At 37.8% G+C, this 26,189-nt stretch overlaps 1 protein-coding gene across 1 annotated transcript in view; it reads left to right on the top strand.

Moving 5' to 3' along the window:
- The window catches only part of CACNA1D (calcium voltage-gated channel subunit alpha1 D), a 168,770-nt gene that overhangs the window by 77,118 nt on the left and 65,463 nt on the right, over positions 1–26,189 (top strand). The window contains exons 8-15 of the mRNA XM_053953667.1: positions 3,343–3,446; positions 13,236–13,405; positions 15,785–15,862; positions 21,372–21,459; positions 22,156–22,182; positions 23,721–23,881; positions 24,455–24,680; positions 24,825–25,032. Of these exons, the coding sequence (XP_053809642.1) occupies positions 3,343–3,446; positions 13,236–13,405; positions 15,785–15,862; positions 21,372–21,459; positions 22,156–22,182; positions 23,721–23,881; positions 24,455–24,680; positions 24,825–25,032 (1,062 nt within the window). The remainder of the gene's footprint in view (positions 1–3,342; positions 3,447–13,235; positions 13,406–15,784; positions 15,863–21,371; positions 21,460–22,155; positions 22,183–23,720; positions 23,882–24,454; positions 24,681–24,824; positions 25,033–26,189) is intronic.

The following is a 26,189-nucleotide window of genomic DNA, read 5'->3' as shown; positions in this document are numbered from 1 at the left end:
AGTTCAGCATCTGCACAAAGTGAAGCATTTCTTCTAGTACCGGTTAGCTGCAGTTGCCAATTTTTGCTTCACAAAGCATTAGTCCTAGATAGATTAACCTAAAATATTGGGCTTGAAATCCAGCTGCATAAATGAGAAAGAATTCTTTAAATATGTTGCACATTAAAAAGTGAATACAAATCCCAGCTGCTCATACTAACAGAGCCTTTGTGACAGAGCATGAGAATTTCAGCTTTGCTCCTGGGTAACTAAGTTAGCAGAGTGCCTGGCTGCCTGAAAATGTTCTCTTTATGAGCAAAAGCAGAGCGTGGAGTTGTATTGCAGTGACTGCCAGAGCTCTGTTTTTTGAGCTCTGCTCAAAGTAAAATTGCAGATATTAATCTCTCAGGTTTTTCAAAATGATACATAGCAGAAAAATGTTGGCACCAATACCAGATGAATTTATGTCTGCACTCTGAACTCTGGTGACTTGGAAACAACTGTCTGCTAATTGTATAGTTGTTAGATGTAAAATACATTCAGATGTATTTGAAATTTAATTAAAATGTTTGCCCTGATCAGTTATTGCTAGAAAAACATTTGACCTGTATGGTATGAGTCGGGTCTATGAAGCAAACTAATTTCTAATGTAATAAAATAATTATGAGAATACTTTAAAAAAAAAAAAAAGAGTAAATATTACTCTCAAAACATAAGGCCAGATGCCTATGCTTCAAAGAAGATGCAAAGGGCAGCATCCACTGGGACAAGGCAGAAATTCAGTCTGGGCAATGGGATGTTCTGCTCATTAACTTGGGGGCTTCATAGCTGAAACTTCTCAAATGCAGGGGACTCACTTTGACAGAATGGGTGTGGGTGATAAAACCCAAAACTTCACAACCACTATCCTTAACAGAAGCCCCTGATGTGCCAAGGGTTGTTGAAAGCTTTGCCCAGGAGAGTAAATGGGTATTATGGCAGCATTGTGAAAGACTTTCCCACATGAATATTGCAGAACTGAACCATGAAAGCTTGGGATCTCTTGAAAATAATGAAGCCAATCTTGCTGAATGGCTATAACCCCTTTTTATTTTAACTTCTCCTAAATACAGTTTTATTGGAAGAGGGGAAAAAATCCAAATCAAATATGTATTTTCAAGCTTTCTTTATTTCTTTTTTTTTTTTTTGTAGCAAGTGTAATTATAAGTTACTTTTCAGTACCTCAGTTAAATTCAAAAAGCATTTTAAAAGATGATACATGGACTCTTTTAAAAGGTGAATGAAGAATCTGTGTAAACTCATCTCATTTGGTTGCTTAGGAGGTTCGTTGACTTTAGTAAGTATAAACTAACTATCACAGATCACCATGGAAGAGAAGTGCCTTTGGGCCTTAATCTGCAAAGACTTAAAGCTTCTGCCTAACCATCTATAGGGCCTCCTTGCAGAAACTGAGATGATGATGTTTAATTAAAAGACAGGGCAAAAAATATAAGAAGTAATTTTTGAAAATGTTTGTTCCCATGTTTAGTAGGTTTATTCCAACAGAGATGTTAAGGAGAGGTGTCAAACTTGACTGTCACTAGAGCTCAAAGCCTAATCACAAATTTCAGATAGAACAAACACAATGGCGTTCACAGAACAGAACACAGATCTGCAATTAGATTGTTCTACAGTGCCATATGTAATTTTATTGTCTGCTGAATTTTCGTGACTAGAAAACATCTTAAGAAGAATGTAGTGCAAAAGCCAGAATAATTCCTCTTCAAGGAGAGCTATTTCCAAGAAGCTTCATGTCCAAATTATTTTTGTGACTTATCAAAATGTCTTTTTGCACCTGAATCCTACACACAAAAAAAAATTTCCCTGTTTTAAAATATCTGTTTTTCTGAATAGGCCTTTTTAGATCTCCATGGGTATGTTTCACAAGTCCATCCTTTGATAGGTATGGTGAGCTGGCTAAAAACAGCAAGTGGAAGAAATCTTTCTAGAAAACCTTATGTGAGTCTATAAGGAGTGTATTGGAAGCTCAGTGACTTCAACCTCACTTTAAAAAAAAAAATCCTCAACAGCTTTTTTAATTTCATTCAACCTTGACCAGAAGTTTTCCTGGAAAGTTTCCATGTTTCCATTGTGTTTCTAAAATTTGTTTTCAAATTTTCATTTTCCTAAAATTGTGTTCATGCTTTGTACACAGATTCATTCACATTTATTTATTTTTGAATAGATTTAAAATGTCTGACTGCATTTGACTGCTTTATTTCAGGACAAACTGTGGGAATTCTGTGTTATAAAAAGTAACACTGCTTGTACAGTTGAGATACACATTGCTTTTATTTTCTCAAATAATCATTCACATAGATAGGATATACATGAACTAAAAATCCTAATGTTTCAATATACTTTGTGGTCATCATCTTAATTGGAGATCTGAAGTTTAGTTTATGTTCTCAGTGTTGAATAATCATTTCTGTTTCCATTATTAATACTCCTTATTCTATAATATTCCTGCAGGGAAAAAGATTAGAACTATTGCAGTGCTCCATTTATATTTGATAATATTTCTGATCCAAATGCTAGGTTCACTCAGCATTTTGTTTTAGGATTTGTGTTGGAAATGCAAAGTGAATGTGGCCAGTGCCTTCTTGCTCTCATTGTTTTTCTTTGATTTCTGAAGGAATGCATAGCATGTTATTTAATCTGAATGATCAAATTCTCCTTTCTCTGACTCTTCATTGCTGTTAATATAGTGATCTACTCTATAAGATCATCTTATTTCTTGCAGATGAATGATGCAATGGGATTTGAATTGCCATGGGTGTATTTTGTCAGTCTCGTCATCTTTGGGTCATTTTTCGTACTAAATCTTGTTCTTGGTGTATTGAGCGGGTAAGCATACACCTTTTTCATCATGAAGGCAGAGTCCTGAATTCAGTTGCCATGAACACACAGGTTATCTCATACAGGTGAGACTTCAGTTGGGATGACATCTTTTAATGAGCCTCTATTGCTCCTCCTCTAGTTACAACACAAAGAAGTTTTCTTGTAGCTCTCCCATAAATAACATACAAACACCAAAATCAGAGTTTAGACCTACATGTTCTTCAAGTCCTTTTGGCAAAGTTATGAAAAAGACTAAAAATTCCCATGCACTCATTTGCACTCATGTTATTTCAATTAATCCTCTAAAGCCTCACATCTACAACAAAATTTGGGTAAGTAAATTTAAACAATTGTTCATTCACTTTTTAAAGATCTGGACAGGCCATAAATTTTGTGTTGAACCTACGTGATCTGGCAGCTGCAAGAAGGACTCTGCTGTTTAATGAATGACTGAATCATAACTTATTTCCTTGCGTTTTACAGGTAAATGATGCAATAGGATGTGAGTGGCCATGGATCTATTTTGTTAGTCTTATCATCCTTGGCTCATTTTTCGTACTTAACCTGGTTCTTGGTGTACTTAGTGGGTAAGCAGTTGAGTTAAAATTGTGTATGCTACTGCTACTTGTAAGATGGCCTCTGCATTGACTCCAGCTTCTCAGCAATGGCTTTTTTGCATGCACTTGAGATTCTTATGTCATCCTACCAGTGTTTGCTCTTTGGACTGAACTGTGTGGTTCGAGTGCCTGTATCTGTCTTGACATCACGTTCACCATGCTTGCCAAAAATATTCATTCAATGAGGCACTAATCTCCTTATTCTATAATATTCCTGCAGAGAAAAAGATTTTGTGCACAGAGATGGGTAGTGCACCCATACAAATATCCTCCCTTGCTGTTATATACAAGTATCTTTTTCTGAAAGACCAACTTCTGCTTTTCTTCAAATAGTCATAGTGCAATTGGAGTGTTATTTATGTTACCAGTTGCATATTTTGCTCAAAATATGGCAAAACATTTTAAATAAGTGCTTCAAGACCTATCTTACAGAGTGTGGTTGCACTACTCCAACAGTGTTCAGTGGTTCCTGGGTTGTAGAGCTGTGAACTGCTGTGACAACCTGCACCAGGAGCTGGTAAATTCATCAGTAATAATGTATCAATTTAATATAGCTGTCAGTGGGAGATTGTCACAGCTTTTTGTTGGTTTGTGCGCTCCAGGCTCCAGCCTAGAACTAAAGCCATGTCAATTCTAGCTGTATAATGTGCTTTAAAACGGTAGTTTATGGCAAGAACTTGCCAGATTTTCTTTTTACGAAGTCCACTTACGTGAAGTTACAACCCTATTTCCTTTGCCATTTCGTTAACACACTTAAGCTTGAGAAACTCCAGTCTATGGTAAAGATATTTTTTGATAAATATACAAAAGATTCAGCTATCATTCAAGTGCTGAAAATAAAATTATTATGGTTGCATGGATTAGGTTTTAGTTATACAGCCAACAATATTGTTCTGGCAATCTCAGGCAAGTTGTGCCATCTTTGTCAGCCAACGGAAAAATTTCCCTTGCGAGGAAAGCAGCCTGAGAGCGCAGGTGATGGTGTCATCAGGATGCTGATAACGTCTGCAGTCCTACTCATAGTTTTGCCACATTGTATCCATTGTATTTGAAAGAAATGATAAGGCATTATTATAGTCCTGGAAATCAGATAAGCATACAAGATTTCCAGGTGTTGATGTAACTTCGTTACAAGAGCACTTTTATTTGATGAATGGCTTTACGATGTGCTTTTAAAAATATTTAGTCGTTTATCTGTGATAGATTACTGTTGCACACAGGAAACCAGGGAAAGCATAATTTTACCTACTGTCAGGCTTGCTTTATAAAGCAGATGTTTAAAATAAAAATGGTAGTGCTAAAACAACACTGCTGATTTTTAGATTTAATCTCGGCCTTCCAAGGACAAATGTGTAAATGTGTAAATTGTTGCAAAACTAAGGGCCCAGCTTTCAGCCACACTGGAAAATGAAATAAGAAGGAGAAGGACAGATAAATTAAATAAGAAGGAGAAGGACAGATAAATGGTAGTTACAGTGTAATTTATTTCTTCTTTTGATGCTGTTACCTAACGTTGCTGTGTGACTGGCCTTTCCACTGAAGTCATTACAGGATTAGGCTCTCACAGTTCCTTCTCTGGCCCTTAAGAACATCACAAGCACCAATTAATTTTCTTCCTGTCCTGTGAAGATGGCTGGTAACAGATAATGAATATTCCTGTTTTTCCTTCCATGACTTGAATTGTTATTGGTTTCAGATTTTTCTGTTCTATGAAAAAGATTACAGGGAAAGTGACACCAAATTTGGTGTTTTGTTGCACATATTATTTTCCTGAAATCATGGAAATTTAGAGATACTCTCATGAATCAGCTTAACATTTGATTTAATAAGCTTAAAATACTGTGTGAAGTTTTCAACATTATGATATATATATTTTTTGGAATATGGAGTAGTTGTTTAGCTGCCATTCCAATACAGGGAAGAGGCGTCCCCCTGTCCTTGGGTTCCTTTCTGCAGACAAGAAATCACCACTGATTTCTAGGTTTTGTGTGCTCCATAGAGCTCTAATGCTCCTCACAACCCTTGCTGGCTTCCCTTGGATTTTCAGTGCACAGAAATGGCAGTGAAAAGTAGGATGTGAAATCTCCTTATAGTCATCAAGCCATTAATTGCTAAATTTATTTTTCTGCCATAGTGTCAGCCAGGGTCAATTGAATGCTCAGGGTGCTTGATGAATTGTCTGAATCCATGTTTGCCCTAAATACATGAAAGAGCCTTCCTAAAACTCCCATTTTTTGTTTTCTTTCTGAAGACAATGACACTGGAGAGCTGAGACACGTGATGTATAAATATCACCAAGGACTGACATTGAAAGTGCAAGGAGAAAGTCAAAGGAGATACTCTTTAAAAGATACCAATTATAGCAAACTGATGTTTGCTACAGAAGCGAAGAGAATGTCCTGGCATACTTGTTTGAAACTCTGACAAACAAGGGCCAGTGTGGAATACTGTTACTCTGATTTTTTAAGCAGTATATGACATATATAAATAATTTCCCCCATACTTTCTATTTAGAGCTACGACTCTAGTCTAAATTTTATGGATAATTGATATACTAGTAAAATCCAATGGATGTTTTTGTGTTTCTTAGTAGAAAGATATTTTTAATTGTGAGCCAAGCATTGAATGTGTAATGCAAAATTTTTTTTTTGTTTTATTTAAAAATTATTAGCTTTTATGTTTTATACTCTTCAAACCATAACATAAAAACTTGTTTTATGATAAATCCACAGATAAAGTTAAATTTTACTAAACCAATCAAATATCAAGAATGCAAAAATTATGCCAACTTACTTGAAAAGCATGGCTTTGCATACAGATTTTGAAAGTGGAATCTGAATGCTTAATACCTTTTCTGTATGAAAGTGTTACTTCCTTTATATCAGGTTATGCCGTGTACATTTTAATCTGTTTGCTGGTTTTGATCTGTTTGTTGTTTTAAAACATTCAGTTATTCTCTTTGCACTCCTTTGTTATTCTGTGACCATCTGCCCCTTTGTAGCTCTGTAATTCCTCTTGTGCACTGCATGTTTGATGTTTTTAGATACTGTAAAATGGATGAGAATGATGATTTGGCAGATCTTTTGTTTTACATCTAGCTCTTTCTGAAGGTGAGTATTTCCTGGTGGCCCATGTCAGTCTTGCTTGCAGAAGATGACATTCTTAAAAACACAGTTCATATTTTTAATATCAGTAGTGTAAATGAAAAGAAACAATGTGTGTATAGAATCTGCATGTGGTAAATATTGTAATTTCTGCATGGAAGCTGACTGTGGAGATTTTTTCCCTGAGTAATTCCCTTGAATAACAAGGATGGAGAGAATTCATAGGCTTGAGTTCAGGTTTTTCAAAAAACTCTAAAAAAAATCTCTAAAAAATTCTTTTTACTCTTACTCATTTTATTCTAGAAGTATTCACATTACTCTGAAAGTGAATTCTCTGAAAGCATGAAATACTAGGCACAGGAACTGGGAGCTCAGGACAGGCCTCCTCCAGACATTCAATTGTAAAAGACCAGAGCATATCATGGCTATTGGTGCAAAAGAGTGAGCTGAAATTGAAAGTTAGGAATTATAAGGTTAAGGTTATTAGAAAGTTAACAAATAAAGATCAGAATGGAGATACTCATCTGTCCTGAAAGTGTAAAAAGTTAAAAAACCTCCAAAAAACCCTGAAGTTAAAATAGGCAGGTCAGAAATTCAGCATGTATTAAATTGGTTTGCTACGAACAGAGGAAATAAATTATAAAACTGCAAAATTTACTAAGAGGCATGGCTTTTAATGATGCATGATAATCTATTCCTTATCATTAGGAGATGGGTTCTGCTGATGGCATTTTCTGCTCAAGGCATTAATATTTCTTTGGGTAGCCATGGAAACAAATAAAATCTTTCAAACCCACTTTAATAAATCTGTAAGTTGAATTTATTGCCTTGCAAAAGGATACCAAAACATAAGCTTTGACATGTCCTTACATCCTTCTACATGTGATCTTGCAGGTTACTAAATGAATGTTAATTTTTTCATTTTCTTTTCCCCAGTAATGTTTGCAATGTATGTACATAGTGATTCTAAAAGCTAAAGTGTGTACTCATGCACCCCAAACTCCCTGCAGTATCTGTCAATTACTGTCATATAAAATATGTTGGTGCAGATAAGCTTATACACCTAAGAACTGTTGTCTACAGTATATATGGAAAAAATAGAAAAAGACATTTGAATAATGATGCACCAAATAGAAAATGGCAGTAAACTGTCATCCATAGCCTTTCAGCAAAAGGAAAATGAACTGGTTTTGGCAGGACTCCTTTTCACAGCAGCAGGAAGGCCTAGTGAAAAATATAAAATAAAAATTATTGCTGAAAATTTAACTCCTTCCCATAGATAAACTGAATATACATTGAAAACAAGGAGAGGGACTTCAGCTGTAGATCTCAAGAAGTTATAAGCTGAAGCAGGCTCATTAAATTTCTGTGTCCTGGTGAAAGTAAAACTTTCCTTTTGAAAGCAAATGTTATATTTGATCAATCAGTTGAATATACGAGCAATAATTCATCAGCAAATACTTTCAGCCGTGTACAGCAGTAAATAACTGATTGCTTTAGACAGAAACCACTAAGGTCAGTGTGGACAGGTCTGAGCTCTTGAATAAGAGCTTGGAGGGAGCTGATTTTATTTCAGTGCTGTCTGAACTAACCACACCAAGATTTTTTAGGGATTAGTCCTGTGGGTGCTTGCTGGGGAGGCCCTGGCAGGGAACAGCCCACGGCAGTTCAGAAACCCCACGGCGAGGGCACGAACTGATGTCAGGTGATGGTGGTGTTTGGTCCTGTGCTCACACCTGCCCCTTCTTCTTCCAAGAAATCCAGAGTGTCCTGAGCCAGATGGGGCTTGACCCAGGAGGGGAGGGGCACATCTTAATATGCAGATCTAATTAACAGTGGTCTGAAACACCAGATCTCAGTTTTGGTGTTCTATCAAATGGTTCCCTGTCTGCCTGTTCCTACTGGTGATCCCACAGCCCACATGGGCACTCTGGCACAGTGAGGCTGGACAGGCCCTTGCTCCACAGAGCTGCTGCTGGGGCTATTGAATGCACATTTTGGTAATTGCTAGCCACCTGCATAGAGATAGCCATGTAATACCAATTTGCATTTCCCCATCAAGAGCCCAATGCTCCTTGCTCAAGGAGAATTCCTGCTAGGACTTTTGGCTTTTTCCTACAGTAATAATTCTAGTGTTCAGCCTGTGATTTTTCCCCCCCTAAAAGAAGGGGTGACAATGATGTATACAAATCTCCTGTAATTAAAGATGTGATGTTACTTAACCCTTTTTATGTCTGTCCACATCTGTTACACTTTGCACCCAGCTGTGAGCTGCTGTCCATGCTTAGCTGTACATTTGAGGTAGTTTTAGTTCTCTGATTTGATTCTGCTGATTTGTTGGTTGGTATGGTTACCACTGTGTGAAACCTCTCCTGCAAGTCTGGTGGCCAACACTGTACTCGTGTGAGTACATTTTTGTTATTATGTGACTGCTCTCTGTGAATAAATGAGTCTGGGATGTCTGGGTGGCAGTTCTACGTATAGAATTAGCTTAACACTTTCCACGTACCAGACCCTGTGTGCAGGAGATTCACTCTCCCTCCCACTGCTTTTGCAGTGACACAGAAGGGCTGGAATACTGCTGGCAAAGGATTTGTGTCCTGGTTTATGCTCTGATATCAAAAGCACCTATTTGTTTCCCATCATCAATGCCTAGAGACACACAGGAGTTTCAGCAACACTCATGGTGCTACGCAGGCGCCCTGATGAAATGTCCCTGGCCTTTAGCATGGGAAAGCTTTCAGCTGGTAGGAGGCTGGTATAGGTGTCTCTAGTTATTATATCTGTGAGTACACAGAGAGAAGGGAACAGTATACCAAAAGCATTTCAACAAATTGCCGTAGGATTTTTGGTTAATATGACCCCCTGCCTGTAATTTAAGGTGTGAGAACCAGGGAGATGTAATTGAGTCCCAGCAGGCACTCCCTGCTGCCACTTCCACCTTGTTGCATCAAGCCATTCCTGACTGATGCATACCAGCAGGGGTTATTTCACTCTGCTGAAGAAAGAAAAATCTGGCATGATTACCCCAGACTACTGAAGCATGAATTCAAGCCCTGCATTTTATATGCTTCTGCCTCAACAACCATTGATGATGATGGTGTTGTGCCTGAACAGAGAAAATGAGATCATCTTTCTGCTAGGAGACAAGGAATTTTTGGGCAACAGAAATAAACCCTGAATTTTATATAATAGGTTACTAATCACTAAAAGTAAATGGGATTATGTAAATTAGTCTCCATAAAATACTTTATTTTGCAAGTGATGTCTCTATTGTGCTGCAGATGCAGCACCCCTGCCCAAAATACTTTCAAATATCAGATCCAGGTCATTTTATCAAACCAGAATGAAATACGTGTTTCAAAGTTAGCTCCTAGCACAGGCATTTGTGAAACCAAATATTTACAGAGCTTAAGTCCACTTACTGCAATTAATGTGCAGTTTCTTGAGCCTGTCAGCTTCAGAGGCTGCTGGCCTGAGTGCTGGGCTGATGACAGGAGGGCCAGTTCAGGCCACCAGTCTGACCATGTCAGTCCTTATGTTGCCTACAGAGCAGAGAACTTTTCTTTTCTGCCCTGAGCCCACCCTTCCCACTCCACAGCCACAAAATGCTGCACAAGCAGCTGCCTTAGTCCTCCTCCCAGATCAGCCAATGTCTATGTATCTTTACGTAAATATTCAAGCACCTTTTTGTCCAGATGTCTTTGTCAGAAGCTTAAAAGAGCCAACATCTCTCCCTCCTCTCACCCCATCATCTTTTTCAAATTACTTATTTCTTGGCCAAAAAAAGAGGAGCTTTTGTTTTGCCAATAGGAAATTAATTACTTTCCAATTCTATTTAATTCTCCTTTCTTATTCATGACATTTCAGTAAAAGGAGTATGTACATATATGTCTGAGGGATGTTCAATCATTGTGGATGTGATAGAGTAAAAATACCATAGAGACAGGTTCTTCCCTCCCCTGAAGAAAATTGCCTTCTCATGTTTTATAGTTCCTTATAAACAGTCAAGTTTTAAAAATACAAAATGAAAATTTTAAAATATCATGGAAATAAGCACCCTTGCACCTCCCCCTACTGAAAAATCACAGCAGCCTGTAGCAAGGCAGCATCTGACTTCTGTGCAGTATTAAAGGGAAAGGTCAGAATCAGCTGTGTATATAAAAACTAGGTTTAATTCTCTGCATGCAGCTGTTTTAATGTGAAGTCAGAGTGGCTTAGCCATGGGTGAAGTTCTGTTCAAAGTACCAGCCTTGCCAGCTGATTAATTAAAAAATTATTTCATTCACATAACAGCAACTTTTGTTTTACTTCACCCTCATGCATCACATCTCCTTTGAATTAATGAGAAATACCTGAAGGACTTTAAGTGAAAAACACATGAATACTTAGTAAAATCCAGCAAGGCTTGTTACTTCTCATTTCCTACTCTGCCATGATAGCTCTTTCTCCAGAGATCCTGCCTGTGGGAAGTGAGTCACGAGTGCGTTGCCTCAGTCAGGTGTAAAGGACAGTCTCTAATCCACTCTGAAAGAAGCTTCAACCCAGCATTCCTTAACCCAAACTGTTTCTTATTGACTTGTGAAATTACTCTGCCTATTTTTTTAGAGTGTTTATCTTTCAGAGAGATCTTTAGAGCTCTCTCTTTCACTGGCATTTTTGTGAGGAGATGGCCTCTTGCAGGATCTTGTCCTAGATGGGAGGTGAAGGGTAGCAAATGCAAAGCAAGCACTGGCATTTTTCAGCTTCATTACAGTGCCATCAGATGGAACAGGATGATCCCTATGTGCCAAGCTGAAATGCTGTTGAATTAAGTCCTCAGCTGTAAAAGATGTAGTGCCTGCCTCTTAGCATTTGCAGCAGAAAGCTGTGGAACTTCTGCAACATAACATTAAAAAAACCTCCAGCATCACTATAATTATATGTAAACAGCTTAACTCTTAAATTTACGGATGTCCTCTAAATACTAAATTTTTCCTCTGACATGTTTAAAAGACTAAAAAAGTTAATAAAAATAAATAAGCCCCCTGGAGAGATTATGTCTGCAATTCTAAACAAGTAGTGTATGTCATCAAACTGTGATATTATTTTGAAAAATTGAGACTTTCTGTTATTCTGTTCTGCTTTCTTAGGACTATATTTTTATTGCTAATTGTTTCACCTTAAAATATTTTTGTCTTATGCTAATTTTATAATATTTTCCACTTGAAAAAGGGTATTATTGACTGGTTCAATAAATTTCCCCTTAAGAGTGTATTAACTAGGGAATATCTTCAAATGAAATTTTCCAATAAATAATAGAGTTGCAAATTCATAGTAAATGAAATTGCTCTAGCCTTTTTTAAAGTTTAACTTAAGCCCTATTGTAAGATTAATGTGAGTAACAGTAGGACAAGGGGTAAACTGCTTAAAACTGAGTGAAGGCAGTTTAGATCAATATTAGGAAGAAATCCTTCCCTGTGAGGGTGGTGAGACCCTGGCACACATTGCCCAGGGAAGCTGTGGCTGCCACGTCCCTGGAAGTGTCCAAGGCCAGGTTGAACAGGGCTTGGAGCATCCTGGCATAATGGAAGGTGTTCCTGCCCACAGCAGGAACATGGAATGGGATGAGCTTTGAGGTCACTCCCAACCCAAACCCTTCAGTTATTTACTTGTTAGTCAGAACAAGCTTAACTTCAAATACTGAATTGTATGTACTTTGAATACAGACCAAAAGATCCTTGCCTGCCCCTAACACTATGTATTGATACTCAGATAAATTGGAATGTGTTGGTCCTTGTAGCAAAGAGGGTTACTCATTTGGAGCTGTGGATCACATCAAAAGTTGTAATAATGTTGGCATGTGAGGTGTTGTGAGGGGAGAATATACTTGTTAGTTGTCTTGAGTCATATGTCATTCAGGGAAACTTAGATTTATGGGCTAATTCAGGTTGAAAAATACCTTAGGAGGCCATTTTATCCAATCTCCTCATCAAAGAGCATGGTTTCATTATCATCATCATTCCATGATAATTGAATGATCCTAATCATGAACTAAACTGGATAAACAGTCCAATACATTGTCTTGAGACTGGGGCAGTGAGATAGAGGATTAAGTTTCTGTTTCTGATCTGTGAGGACTTCTAGGTTCTGTTGCATGGAGTAAATTTCCAACAGCACAGCAGTCTGTGTGTGATATTGTTAAGGGAGAGCCCAGTAGTGGAGTTCTGTATGTTTGGACATGGCCAATGAACTGTGGCTGCAAGAGGAAGGATTTTAGAACGGGCTACCAGAATTTTCTTTTCACTGAAACTTAATACTTACATGTGAAATTGTTTCATTATTACAAGTTAGTTTCTATTTGTAGATAAAAGAAATTTTAAGATCTGTATAGAAGAGCAGTAATTAAATGGGGAGAATGGACTCTTCCCTTACAGGAAGTGTCAAAAATACTGCTTAATTTTTGATTAAATCACAAAAGCTCTGAAAGTTGAGATGTAACGTGGTAGGGATTTGCCATGACTTCTTTGCACCACTACCTTGTTTTCAAAGCAGCACTCCAATCTTCGGTGTATTTTCTGTGTCACTCTGTTAATCTGCAATGTCAAGACTTTGATCCAAATGCCAGTGAATTTGTCAATCAGTGTTTTTTTTCTGCTTTATTTGCATTTGATAGAGAGTTTTCCAAAGAAAGGGAAAAAGCCAAGGCCCGAGGAGACTTTCAGAAGCTACGTGAAAAACAGCAGCTTGAAGAAGACCTGAAGGGATATTTAGACTGGATTACCCAGGCAGAAGACATTGACCCCGAGAATGATGAAGAGGCTGATGAAGAAGGCAAGAGGAACAGTACGTATTCCTTCCTCTCTACTCCTGTGAGGACAGTTTGACTCCTCCTGGGGGTGTTACACTGCAGGGAAGGCAGCCTGGCCAGTGCTTTCCCTTTCCCTGTTTGCACAAGTGTTGGTTAGCAGAGCAGTTGTCTGTTGATATGGAGATGCTGAGTCATGGAAGGTAATTTGGAATCTTACAACAAAATTCTGCTTGGGGTGTCCATGTATAAATCACTGTCTGCATTCAGTCACTGCTGAGACTTAGAAGCTTTGCTTTATTTGTGTTCTGGAAAGAGTTAGTGCAGAGAAACCATGTGCCACTAATGCTCATTGTAAATCCTTAGAATGTGTTTTCCTGTGGGTGCATGCAAGGGAAACAATAATGATATAAAGAGCTTAAAAATAGGGTCAGAGTTATAGTTAAGAAATAACCTTGTGCTAATAGTGAGGATTTTTTGTTGTTGTTGAAGTAGGAAAATGACATTCTGGGTCTTCCTTTTTGATATTCAGAATACAATAGGAAACATATTTTATGACTTGTCTTAACTGGGTGTGCAATAAATGAAATCTTGTGGGATTTTCACTTGACACTAAGAAATATAATTTATGATGTATTTATTTAACAGTAGGCTGTTAAAACCAGGTAATTTATCCTGTAGTTTGATATTGAAGTATCTGTTTTTAAATTTATCTCTGTATTGCAGACATAGTAGTAGTTTTTGAAAATCTTTGAGTTTCAGAATTTTATTAGACCTTTGGTTCACAATAAAAGCAAAGTATGGGAGTATGGAACTGTGTTACTGGCTGGAAGAACACTGATTTTATGAGAGGCTGCAAGGGAAACTGTGGGTTGGTGTTGATTCCAGCACCACTGGAAAGGAATAATTTATGTCTATTGGAAAATGTGTTGCACAAGTAGAGTTTTTATCTAGAACAGAGCAAGAAAGCCAGAGCTCACTATACTTAGTTATTGCTACTAATGTGTGGAAGGAGTGCATGAACTGTGGGTTTGAGTACCAGTATAAAATCCTAAGCCTGAGATGTAAAAGATGGCACATTTTGTGGAGTAAATACACTTTGTACAAGGCTGCTGTGTAGAATTGTAGGTGATGCTGAGTTTGCATAGAGTGTTGGATAACTGGCTGTCAGCTGTGGTGCCAGTGGACTGGGTTTACAGGTGAAATCCAGAGAACCTTTTTTGTCCTGTTCAAATTGGATGTTTGTTAATAGGCTCCAAAAAACCCCATTTGCTCTGGCATTCCTTAAGCAGCTTTGAGGTCATACAGATAAAAAAGTACTTTGAACATCTACTGAGTTTGAAAGAACTTTCAAGTATAAACTGTTAATTTAGGCATAATTTGAGGCTAACTTAAAGGTTGTAGAAGAGTTGCAGAGTGAAAATAGAAGGAAAGTAATTAAAAGAGCTTTAAGAGAAATGCCAAAAATTTAATTTCAGGCAGACATATATGCTTTTGTGTGGAAATTTCCAGTGAATAGGCAATCTCCTAGCACTCCTGGATTTATGCACATGTCCTTAAATATGTGGCTTGGTATTTCAATGCTAATATCAACTGCAACAGCCTGTAAAGGAAGAAGGGTTGCCGAGTTGCTCCACCTCCTTGCATTTCAGATATTTTTAGGAAATAAATTCAGTTGAAATATATCGGTGAAGTTTTTTTTCTTGAACCATCTTGGAAGCATGAAGTAGATATGGGTCCCAAGATAGAATAATAATTTTCAGGCATCTAGGAAACTGTGTCCCTGCTTTGACTATCTAAATCTCTGGGTGGTCCAGATTACTGCTGGTTTATGGAGATGGATGATCACCTCAATGTTGTAGAAGAGCTCTGGGTTTAGGATACAGAAGATTTCTGTGGCAGGCAAAGGTAGAGATTTCAAAGATGGTTAAGTCAGTGATTAATAGTTTGTCACGTAATCGTTTAAAATTGCAGTTGAGGTTCCTGAAATGCCCCCCCAGCATTGGAAAATTTCTAATCAGAGAAAGTCATTTATTTATAAATCCTATGCATTTGTACATCTCCGTCGCTGATAATGGGTAGGCATTCAATGCTGTTGAATAACAGAATACCTTTGAATTACTAGAATTGTAAACATGCCTTTAGTGAAAGTTGGAAATCTTTATTATGAACCAATAACTGATTATCGCGAAGCCAATGAAAAAACTTCCATTGCCTTCAAAGCACTGTGAATTTAGCTCAAAATGCGAGGATCCGTGAGAGGTGAGGGGTTTAGCTGTGATCAGTTGTGCTGCCGGTGATGTCAGTCTGTTTTGCCTAACCTTGCCTGTGTTGTGTGTACGGACACGTTTTTGTTTCTTGCGTTGTGACTGCTGCCACCTCCCGCGTCACTGCTGGGATTACATGTGCTTCCCCAGGGCTTACACTGGCTGACTTAATGGAAGACAAGAAGAAAAGCAGACTTAGCTGCTTTGGCCGTTCTTCCAATAAACATGGTAAAACGTGTTCGGATTTGCAGTTGAACTTTTCTTTTGTGCCCATACTGCATTGGATGTGGTAGCTTTCGGGAGCACAGATTGTTTGCATTTCTGTAACTGAGGCACACCCCTCTATAGCATGGAACCCCTCGTGCATGCAGACCTTCCTCCTGGTTGAAGTGCATGTTTGAAATAGAGGTGCTGCTCTACCTCCCTGAAGCAGAGTGTTTAATCCATTCAGATTTCCACTGGAGTGTCTTTGTCTGTGGCTGTTTTGAAGAATAGGTTTTCTTTTTCAGAAGTCAGGTAACCCAGATCAAAAATGTATTTTAAATTTAAGTATGAAGAAAGTAATAAAAATATTTTGCAAGTTTTATAATGCATCATAGTGTAAGAACAGCATGATGATAATACTTACTATTTACTTCTGATACTTATGGTGTAGAATCTAACAAAATACAACAAGCTTTTAGTGTATCTCTTTTGTTATTGATGGTTTGGTTCTGTAATTTGTTTTATTCACTCCCCCCACCCCGCCCCCACTGGAGATGGACAGAAAGTTTAGAGTATGATAATTATTTTCAAATCTGCCTGTTTTAATGCTAGCAAATGTCCTGTTTTGACATGAGCACAGTTGCAGTAGTCAGGACATCTAGTTTTAGTCCTATCTGCAACTAAGTTATTTGACCAACTGGCTTTCTTGCTGTCCTAACAATTCCTGTTGTGGCCCAGACTAAGGCTGAAACTCTCATCCAGTTACTTTAGGGAATGCAGAATTCCAAGCCAGAAATTGCTGGGACCTGATAGACTCATTTTCTACAAACACGGAGTCTGCTTGAAATTGCTTGTGCAACTGTTACATATAGATATTTACATATCGCTGTCTGATAGCTCACTCAGCTCTGCATGCTGACACAGTTTTCTGTAAGAATTGTGAGAAGACACTTGCAATTTTACTTTGAGCTATGTATTTCAACACAGCCAAAAAACGAGTAGGGTCAGGTTCTGATGTCTGTCAGGACCAGCCTGGCACTGCCTGGCACCTGCTGTCACCTGCTGGCAGTGGCTGCTGTGCCACGGCTGGTGCCTGACCTTGCAAGTCAAAGGCATCCCAAACTCATGGGCACTGACTTGGATTCTTCTGCCTTGCAGGGCAGGTGCACCTTTTGTGAGTAGGGTTTTTCCAAAGTACAAATTAATGGCCTAAGTTTATTTCTACCTGAGATAATTATGCTGATCTGAGGAGTTGAAGCTTAGGCTGTCTCTGGATTAGAAACACCACACGAAATATTTTTCTCTGTATTCCCTCTACCTGTATGTCCATTAAAAGCAACATGTGTGTAGAATATGCAACATTCCCAAGGTTCTCAGTGTCATCCTTCAGGCTACAAGTGGTTGGTTCAATGATGCTACTATAACAAAACCCAACTTGTTTGCTCTCCTTCCACTGCTATGCAGCCAGCCTTATATCCTTTTCCCATGGGCTGCCTATAAAAAGAGAGAGCCCATAAGAATGATCTACAACAACATTAAATCTGCACTGTGAGAAAGATATCTCGCTACACTATCATGGAGAACATTTTCCAAGCAGACTCCTTAAACTGAATTTACCCCAAGAAACTTCACAGTCAGAAGAGATAGTGCCACTTTCTGAAGTGTTTTCTGGGCATACAGCAGACTTAGGAAAATTTGAGATGAATTTGCAATGATAATGTTGCCACTTTGGGGATTTTTTTTCACTCTGTTTTCCTGCTTGACTACCTCAAAGATTTGGTAAAAAGGATTCAGAAAAATCATGTACTAATTTGAGAAAAAATTAGGAAAATTTTGGAACCAACAATTCAAGGAATTGGTTGGCTGTTACTAGCAAACAGAACATGAATTTTTTTGTAAGAGTGATCTAAAATTTTGCCAGTTTAATATAATGCCAAGATTCTCTGCAGTAGCCAATACTGATGAGCTGTGCAGATCTCTCCACTTCTGCAGCACTTTTCCTTCAGCACGTGTAACCATGAGGCTGCCCAACATCCACCAGTGTGAAAATGACATCAGCCTATGGATTGAAAGTGCACATTTGAAGTTGAAACAGGTTAAAATTTCAATCACTTATATTAGAGAGGAAAACATTTCCAACAATAATACTTGAAACCACAATTCAGTAATTCAGGTTGTAATTTAGCCTGCTTCTGGATTCTACAGTGACACTGAACTGTTGTATTTCAGGATTATGGAATTTATTTCTTCTAACTCTACCTGTCGAGGGCACACCATTGCTGATAGACAGTGGCTTGGTCTTCACTTTGCATTAGTTATGTTACATCTTGGAGTGGAGTTGGAAATCCTGGCTCCAAAGTCTGAAAGCTCCATAGAGTACCTCATGAATACAATGGATTGTTTTTCTCATGTTATATTCTTATCCACAGAAGCAAAATGTAGTAGTTGATGTATTTGACCTGTTTTCTATCCACTCAGGAAAGTATTGAGCTGCATGCTGTATGGGTTGCTTATATTGTCTAATGCAAGCATTCTTTTGTTTGAAACCAGTTAGCTTAATTGAAGAGATTATTAGATCTAGAAATCTAGATAATCTTTCCAGAAGAATGCCAGTAAAATAAGGGCAAAAGGTGAATAAAGGAAAGAAAAAATTTGGCATCTTTCTTTCAATACCGGGGTGCCAGTTTACAGATCTCAGAGCTGACCCTGCTGAGATCAGTCTCTCAAAATTGTGTGCTGTGTTTGCCTTATGGACACCACCTGCCCTTATGGAGCTGTGGCCATGGAACTGAGTTGTTTTGAGACCTGGCAGGTTGCTTGCATTAGCAGAGTGGATGTGGACATGCAGTGCTGCTCTTTTCTTCTGGCTAAAGACCTGATGACTTGCTGGCATTGCTGGAGCTGGACTTCCACACGGTGCCTTTCTCAGTACTTCTGTCAAGTTTCAATTTTGACATATAAATTACAATATAATGACAGCTGAGTTTCTAATGTGAATTGGTTCATTTTTCCCCATCTTCTATTTGTAATACAGCACCTGCAAGTCACTGATAGAGATGCAGCAAGAGCCCTGTGGTGTCTGAAACAGCAACATTCTGATGTATTTAATAATTAGCAGAATTGACATTCACTTCAGTAGGGACAAAGATATTTTTATTATGTTTTTCTTCACATAATTGTGTTCAAAACAGTCTGGTATTTCTTTTTGTGGGCTAACACATAAAGTCAGGGTAGACTTGAGTTAAAATTACAGTACTTCACTTTTACATGCACTTGCATTACTTACATTAAATGGAGTATTTTTTTGTACTCAGTGGAGTGACAGTTTATGAAGAACTGAATTCTAGGTACCTTTTTTTTTTTTTTCAGAAGGGTTGATAAATTTGAAATAAAAGTGTGGGACACATTGCACTTATGCAATAATTGTGGAAGTAGGCCTAGCTGTGTTTTCCTGGCAGCTCTTAATAGTGTGTGAAATAAGACTTCAGCACTCTTATTTTGCAGTTGCTCATCACAAGTGCTGAAATGTTCATCACTAGCTGACTATAATGCTGTGTTTTCTAACAGCAGTCATGTCACCTGGCACAAGGCAACCAGACCAGTTCTTTACCAGACAGGGTATACCAATATATACTTACAGTTATTTCAGAAGAAACGGACATTTAAAAATAAAAATTCTTAGTTCTGAAGTCCTGATATTATGTTTGAAATAATTTTGTGATTTTTTTTTAATTTAACCCTTTGAAATGTTAATAGTTGAATTTGAACATCAAAGATTTTTTTCTTTACTTTTGAGTGAAATTCCTTTTGAAGTCTGATTGTAAGCTGTGAAGTTCTTACAAGACTAGCAAAATTCATTATTTTAAAACTGATTTATAAAGGGAAGCATGATATTAGAATTGAGACACTTGCAGGTGCTAACCAGAGACTTTTAACATATAAAGTCATTACATTAATATTTTAAAAGAATCATCAGAACAGAAGAACCTTGTGAAAGAAGGTTTTGCTGTGCTTACTGCCTGAAGTGCTTTGTTTATTCAAACACCTGCATGGACATTTTGGATATTTCTTTGTTATGCCACTCTGTTTAGCATTCCATAGAACAGTGACTTGCTTATGGGGACAGATTCTCAGTTGTTGTAGCTGAGTGCCTGGCCTGCACAGACCTGTCAGTCTCCAGCTTGAGTGGGACTGATGGGCACAGAAACCAAACCAACACTTCCCCCTCCCCTCTGTCTTCATGTCGGTATTGAGGCAATATAGAGGCTGTGCAGAGAGCCTGTTTCTAACACTCAGGGCCTGATTCGTACACAATCAGAAAATTCAGGGTCTGATTGTTAAATCTCATATCCTCCTTTAGGCTACCAAAATAGTATGATTTCCTTATCAGATGTTTGCAGTGTATTGCCCTGAGTACTCTCAGTTCACAGACATTGGCTGAAACCCTTCCCAACAAACTAAACCAAACAAAATAAACCAAACAAGCAAACCATCAGAACAGTGGAAGGTACACACCAGCATACCTTTAGAATGCTCTGTTTTTCTTTTGTTCTTGCTGTTTTACAGTAATTTCAGTGAATCTTGCACCTCTCTTATGTTTCCTACTTTAAATGGTATTTCTACTGTATAGACCAGCAACATTAATTTACCTTTTTCTTGTTTCTGAGGTTTTCCTTTCATGCTTGCTTTGCAGACATGGAAGCAGTGCTCTCCCCTAGGAAGTACTGAGAACTTTGTCTGTTCATCATTTCCTAACACTTTTTGACATAAGGTGTCCTCCCTCTATATTTCAGCTGATTTGAAGACAAATGGTGATGACCCAGCTGAAAATGAGTTTTGCCTAAAAAACCATCAGCTACAATTGCTAACCACTCAGTAATGATCCACTATATGTTTAGTAATTCACTCTGTGGCAAATGTACTTGTCTCCTTTTTATTAGTGGCAATTCTCATCATGCTTTGAAGGACCATTCTCCATTCCCCTGCTCCTGCCTGCTGCTCACTCAGTATTTGCAGCATATTTACCTTCTGGCATCTTGCCTCTATAATTCATAAAAGCAAAGAATGGTCATTGTGACCACGGTGTGATTGTTCCTACTTTCAGAAGTTTGATGATATTCCTTGGAATCAGCGAGCTTGTTAATAGCACTTCAATTGAAAAGCACCTCCAAAATGTTAACAGAACACTTCTCAAAGTGAAAGGTTTCAGAATTTAGCTCAGGTTAATTTCTTTGCTGGGGTAGCATACTCCTTGTACAAACTTCCTCTACTTTATACTCTGCAGTGTAAGCAATTTCCTTGAATTACTAAAAAGATACACACACACAAAAAAAAGCCACCATTCTCTCTGGAATTCTGTGTGCTTCCTTTCGGTGAGAGAGGAGGACTGATGAAGTGTTTGACTTCATCTATGACTCCTCAGATCTTCCAAGCTCTCAGCAGAGCTGGAGGCACTCCTGCCACAGGCCAGGAGATGCCAGCTGTGCCATGCCTTGCGTGGTGCTGGCTCTGAGGCAGTTTTGTGTCCCCACAGCGAGCATGCCCACCAGCGAGACCGAGTCGGTGAACACGGAGAACGTCAGCGGGGAAGGGGAGAGCCCGGCGTGCTGCGGGAGCTTGTGGTGAGTGCACGGATGGGTGCTGAGTTCCCACCTCGTCAGCTCAGCATTTCAAAGGGTCCTTCTTTCCCCACTGTTTATTTAGCCAAAAGTGCCTTGACATAGCCAGGCTTTGTATGGCACTTGCAGGAGTTTGATATTAGACCAATTATAAAAGTATTAGAGCATTCCTAAAATTCTCATGTTAAGATGATATAAAACAATTCAACTCAGCTTCGAGTGGAATTGTGATTTCCTGAAAGCTTTTATAAAATATGATTTTTGTCCAAAATTATAAGAAATGAATGGAAGTTTCTAACGTAATGTAAAAACAAATATTTTCTGTTAAATTTTGCATGACCTGGAGAATATGTATTTTTTAGACAACAGCTGAATGTATGAGAGTATTTCTATAACCCATGATGTTCAATATGTATTTGCTCAGATTTTCATGACTTCCAGGCAGCTTCTACATGTTTATTCAAGGTTTATTTACTGAGTTTTAAAGGAGAGTTCCTTTCTTTCACTAATCAAATTTGTAAGGCTTTAGAAATGGTAGTTCAGAAAATAAATAACAGACAAAATAATTTCATCATTCATGATGCATTTTATTTAAAGTTTGTTTTATGTATGTGTAATGCCAATGCAAAATTCTAAAGAAAATGAATTTGTTAATTACTTTTCCCCCATTCTTAAAAATGTATTTTCCTTTTCTCCTAGTCAAACCATCTCAAAATCCAAATTCAGGTCAGTATTTTCCTTTTATAATCACATTCTAAGGTAAATGGAAAATCTTGGTCCAATTTTCACTCTTCTGGGCTGATCCTCACTCCAGCTTCTGGAATGTTACTCTGCAATGTCAGTACACTGAGTTTGAGCACAAAGTAAGTCAGGCCATAACTTATCAAGGACATTGTTTTGAAAATAATGTCAAAATGCCTTTGGATGAAAATAGAAAATGCTTTTCATTGCAAGCTCGCCTACCTGCTGCACTACAAGTCAAAATAGAAGTTAATCTTTGGGAGCATGCCTTTACTCGTATCAGTCTAATGGAGAAATTTACTGCTATTCTCCTTTTTGAATTTTTGTTTTACTTCTGTAGTCTGCTTATGTACGCCGATGTTATTCATACACATTCGTATATGTACCAGTTAGCTATACTTTACTGTCACTGCTTCCACACATCTTTTTGGGGAAAACAAAAAAATAGCCCCATTGGCTTCAGAAAGCTTGGAGTTATGCAGTTTGAGCCTGCTTGTGAGTCTTATAAGTGAGTTATGCCACCATTATTATTCTTGTCTCATGGACTGCAATGGTAGAGTGCTCTGTAAGTGTAAAGAAGTTGAAGCTACCCAGGGAGTGAGGCATCCTGCTGATGGCCATGGACACAGCCCTTAGAGCAGGGGATTGGCAAGATAAGAATGTTCTTTAATTCCATGTTGATTTAGGTCAGGACAGGATATTTTTCCTTTATATGGTTAGAATACCACAAAGGCTTGAAATGTCTGTACTGCTATCTAAAACCAGTATTAATTTCCATTACTACAAGTACAAATTTAAGGTGCGCAAAGAAAACTTAGTTAATGCTTGAGCAGAGTTCCCAGAAGTGAAGCAGAGAAATCTAGTTTTATGAGTCCAAGGATATATATAATCACTTGTGAATCCAGCTCATATCTAGGTAGAGCCTCAGCTTGTCACTCTTATTTATTTCACTGGCATTTGCCACTGACACAATTTCAGTGCACATCAGTAGAAATCTCTAGGAATTACTGAAGAAGATTTCTAATGTTATAGGGTAGATTTCTAAAAGGTGACCTCAGCATTCCTATTCTGTTTAATCCTGCCAGAATTCTTTTTGTGGTTTAACTCAAAGCCTACATTTTTAGACTGAATTTAATTTGAATTCTGAGTGAATTAATTGACTTCTCTTTATTGCTATTAAGTGTATGGGGCCTTGGAAAGATAGATATACTTTGTTACCCAATGAAATGTTAATGCAGCTTAATCTAATTATGTCACAGGCAATTGGAGTCTCCAAGTATTGTGGTTTACATTTAGAAATCTATAAGGAAATGTAAAAAAAAGGAATAACAAGTTAGCCGTCCCTAATCTGCAACTGTAATGATTTACACAGCTATTGAAGTATTATACACGTATTTATGAAAATACACCTGCTCACACATACGCAATTGAACTTATTTTCTACACAGAAGAAAACCACACTCTCCTTAAGTTCATATGTGTTTTCCATATAATAATAAATTTATTTTTATTTGAACTTTTAGTCGACGCTGGCGTCGCTGGAACCGCTTTAACAGAAGAAAATGTAGGGCTGCAGTAAAATCTGTCACATTTTATTGGCTTGTTATTGTCTTGGTCTTTTTGAACACGTTAACTATCTCATCAGAGCATTACAATCAACCTGACTGGCTGACCCAGATCCAAGGTACAGTCAAAAATTATTGTCCTGGTCTTGACTATGGGTAGTTGCATTCTATCAGTGGCTACTTTTGTACTTTGCCATTTTGTTGTTTGCTGTCTGAAGGATATTCAGCCCAGCCAGAGGGAGATAAATGACTGAATGTGGTCTTTGATTTCCACAGCTGTAGCACAGCTGAGTAATGCAGCAGCACAGGCCTGACAATGCTAAATTGTAAATAACTGTACTTTTATCATGAAACTATGCTTGAAAGATGAGGAGGAAGTGGGAACTGGCACAGCAGGACTTGCTGTGGGCTTGTTGCTTAAGTTACAGTGTGGACTCAAGCTGTGAGCTGAGGAGCCATGAACTGCACAACAGATTGGAAAGATGAATAGTTTATAACTGGCAGGAAGCTTTACATCCTTGTGTAACTTTTGCCACTTAAGCATCAACTACAGTCCAACATAAAAAAGCAGTACTTCCTTTTTAAGCAAAAAGCTGCAAACTCATATAGAAAGTGTAGTACTAATATGTTAAAATAAAAATGGAATCTATGAAGCAATTCAGAATCTTTTTTTCTTTAATATTTTGTTCCAGATATCGCAAATAAAGTTCTTCTGGCTTTATTCACCTGTGAAATGTTAGTAAAGATGTACAGCTTGGGCCTACAGGCCTATTTTGTTTCTCTCTTTAACCGCTTTGATTGCTTCGTTGTTTGTGGTGGCATTGTTGAAACCATTTTGGTGGAGTTGGAAATTATGTCACCCCTTGGAATTTCAGTGTTTCGCTGTGTTCGTCTCCTGCGTATTTTTAAAGTAACAAGGTAAGATTATCTAATACTGCTAATTCTAAGGATAGCTGAAGAGTGATCAGCAATTGTTTTGTAATACTTCATCATGCACTGCTCTTTTACTGTTTTGTTTGGGATTTTTTTGGTGTGTGTTAACACACGCATTTTAATTTATAGGCACTGGGCATCCCTGAGCAACTTGGTAGCATCCTTGTTAAACTCAATGAAGTCCATTGCTTCACTGTTGCTTCTGCTTTTCCTCTTCATCATAATCTTCTCGTTGCTTGGAATGCAGCTGTTTGGAGGCAAATTTAATTTTGATGAAACTCAAACAAAACGGAGCACCTTCGATAATTTTCCACAAGCCCTTTTAACTGTATTCCAGGTAACTTTCTTTCATCCCGTATGAGACATTTTACCTTTGGTCAACAAAACTGTTTAAGTGATCGTGTTGCCTGAAAATGAAATAATGAATACTATTTATTCAGTTTACTTTAAGTAGCATTCTGCTCATTAAATTCAGCACTCTGGTAACTTTGCGCCATTTGTACCATTTGTTTCATATCTTCTTTGATCTACCTATGCAACATAGCTGTCGTGTTACTTCACACAGTTAAATCTCCTTTGTCTATCAAACACATGACTAGAAGAAGAGGTGGAGTGTTATATTTAGTTTGATCAAATTATTTTCTTTAACTTCATTATCTGTGTAACATTTCAGCTGTTCTCAAGCAAGAAAAAATAATAAGCCTTTAAAGAGTGCATGTTTACATTGGGATCATATCACTATAACATAAAAATAAGCATTAATTTCTTTAGAGACCAGGTTTTATTAAAATATTAAGGCAAACTTGTCTGCTACTAGTGAAATGGTAGGGACATACTTCGAGTTTACTTTTCACTTATTTGTGATGCTTTTTTAAAACTTATTTTTCCCAATTTGGATACTGGAATTAGTCTGTTTGGTTTTGTCTTGCTCACCATTTTCACTCTTGGCTGTGTACATTACCACAATATTTGGTTTCAGCCATTGTAGGTGAGAGTTAATAGCTGATCCTGCAGGATTCACCTTGGTGTTGGCTTCCTGTCACTTTGGTGGAAGTCCCATCTGGTGGCTGCCCAGAGCAAGCAGAAAATCTTTCCATTTAATTTCAAGATAAGGAAATATCAATGAGAAATTTCCATATGGGGAAAAGTGTTCATGTTTGACTTGACATTGCCTCTACAAAAACTTAAGGCTTTACTTTCCAACTGAGCTGAGTTACATTTTATTCAGATTTTAGGCTGTCTCATTTTCTAAGGAATAGGGATTCCTTCAGTTTTAGAAGATATTCAGGAGCAAGCAGCCTGTTGGGTGCTCACCAGCAATGAAAATTAGTCAGATAAGTTTAGTTCTACAAAAATGAATTTTAGAAAATGGCAAGCATTTAATTTTCTTAAACAACCATTTAATTGCTTGGACGGAGAGTGACTATTACATGTTTTCTCAGGATGGAACTGACAATTTTTAAGAAGTTACTTAGAAATATATGAAGCGCCCCT

Source organism: Vidua chalybeata, chromosome 12, assembly GCF_026979565.1.
Source record: "Vidua chalybeata isolate OUT-0048 chromosome 12, bVidCha1 merged haplotype, whole genome shotgun sequence".
NCBI classification, from domain to species: Eukaryota; Metazoa; Chordata; class Aves; order Passeriformes; family Viduidae; genus Vidua; species Vidua chalybeata.
The sequence above is the reverse complement of the archived record's forward strand: the minus strand, read 5'-3'. Positions and strand labels throughout refer to the sequence as shown.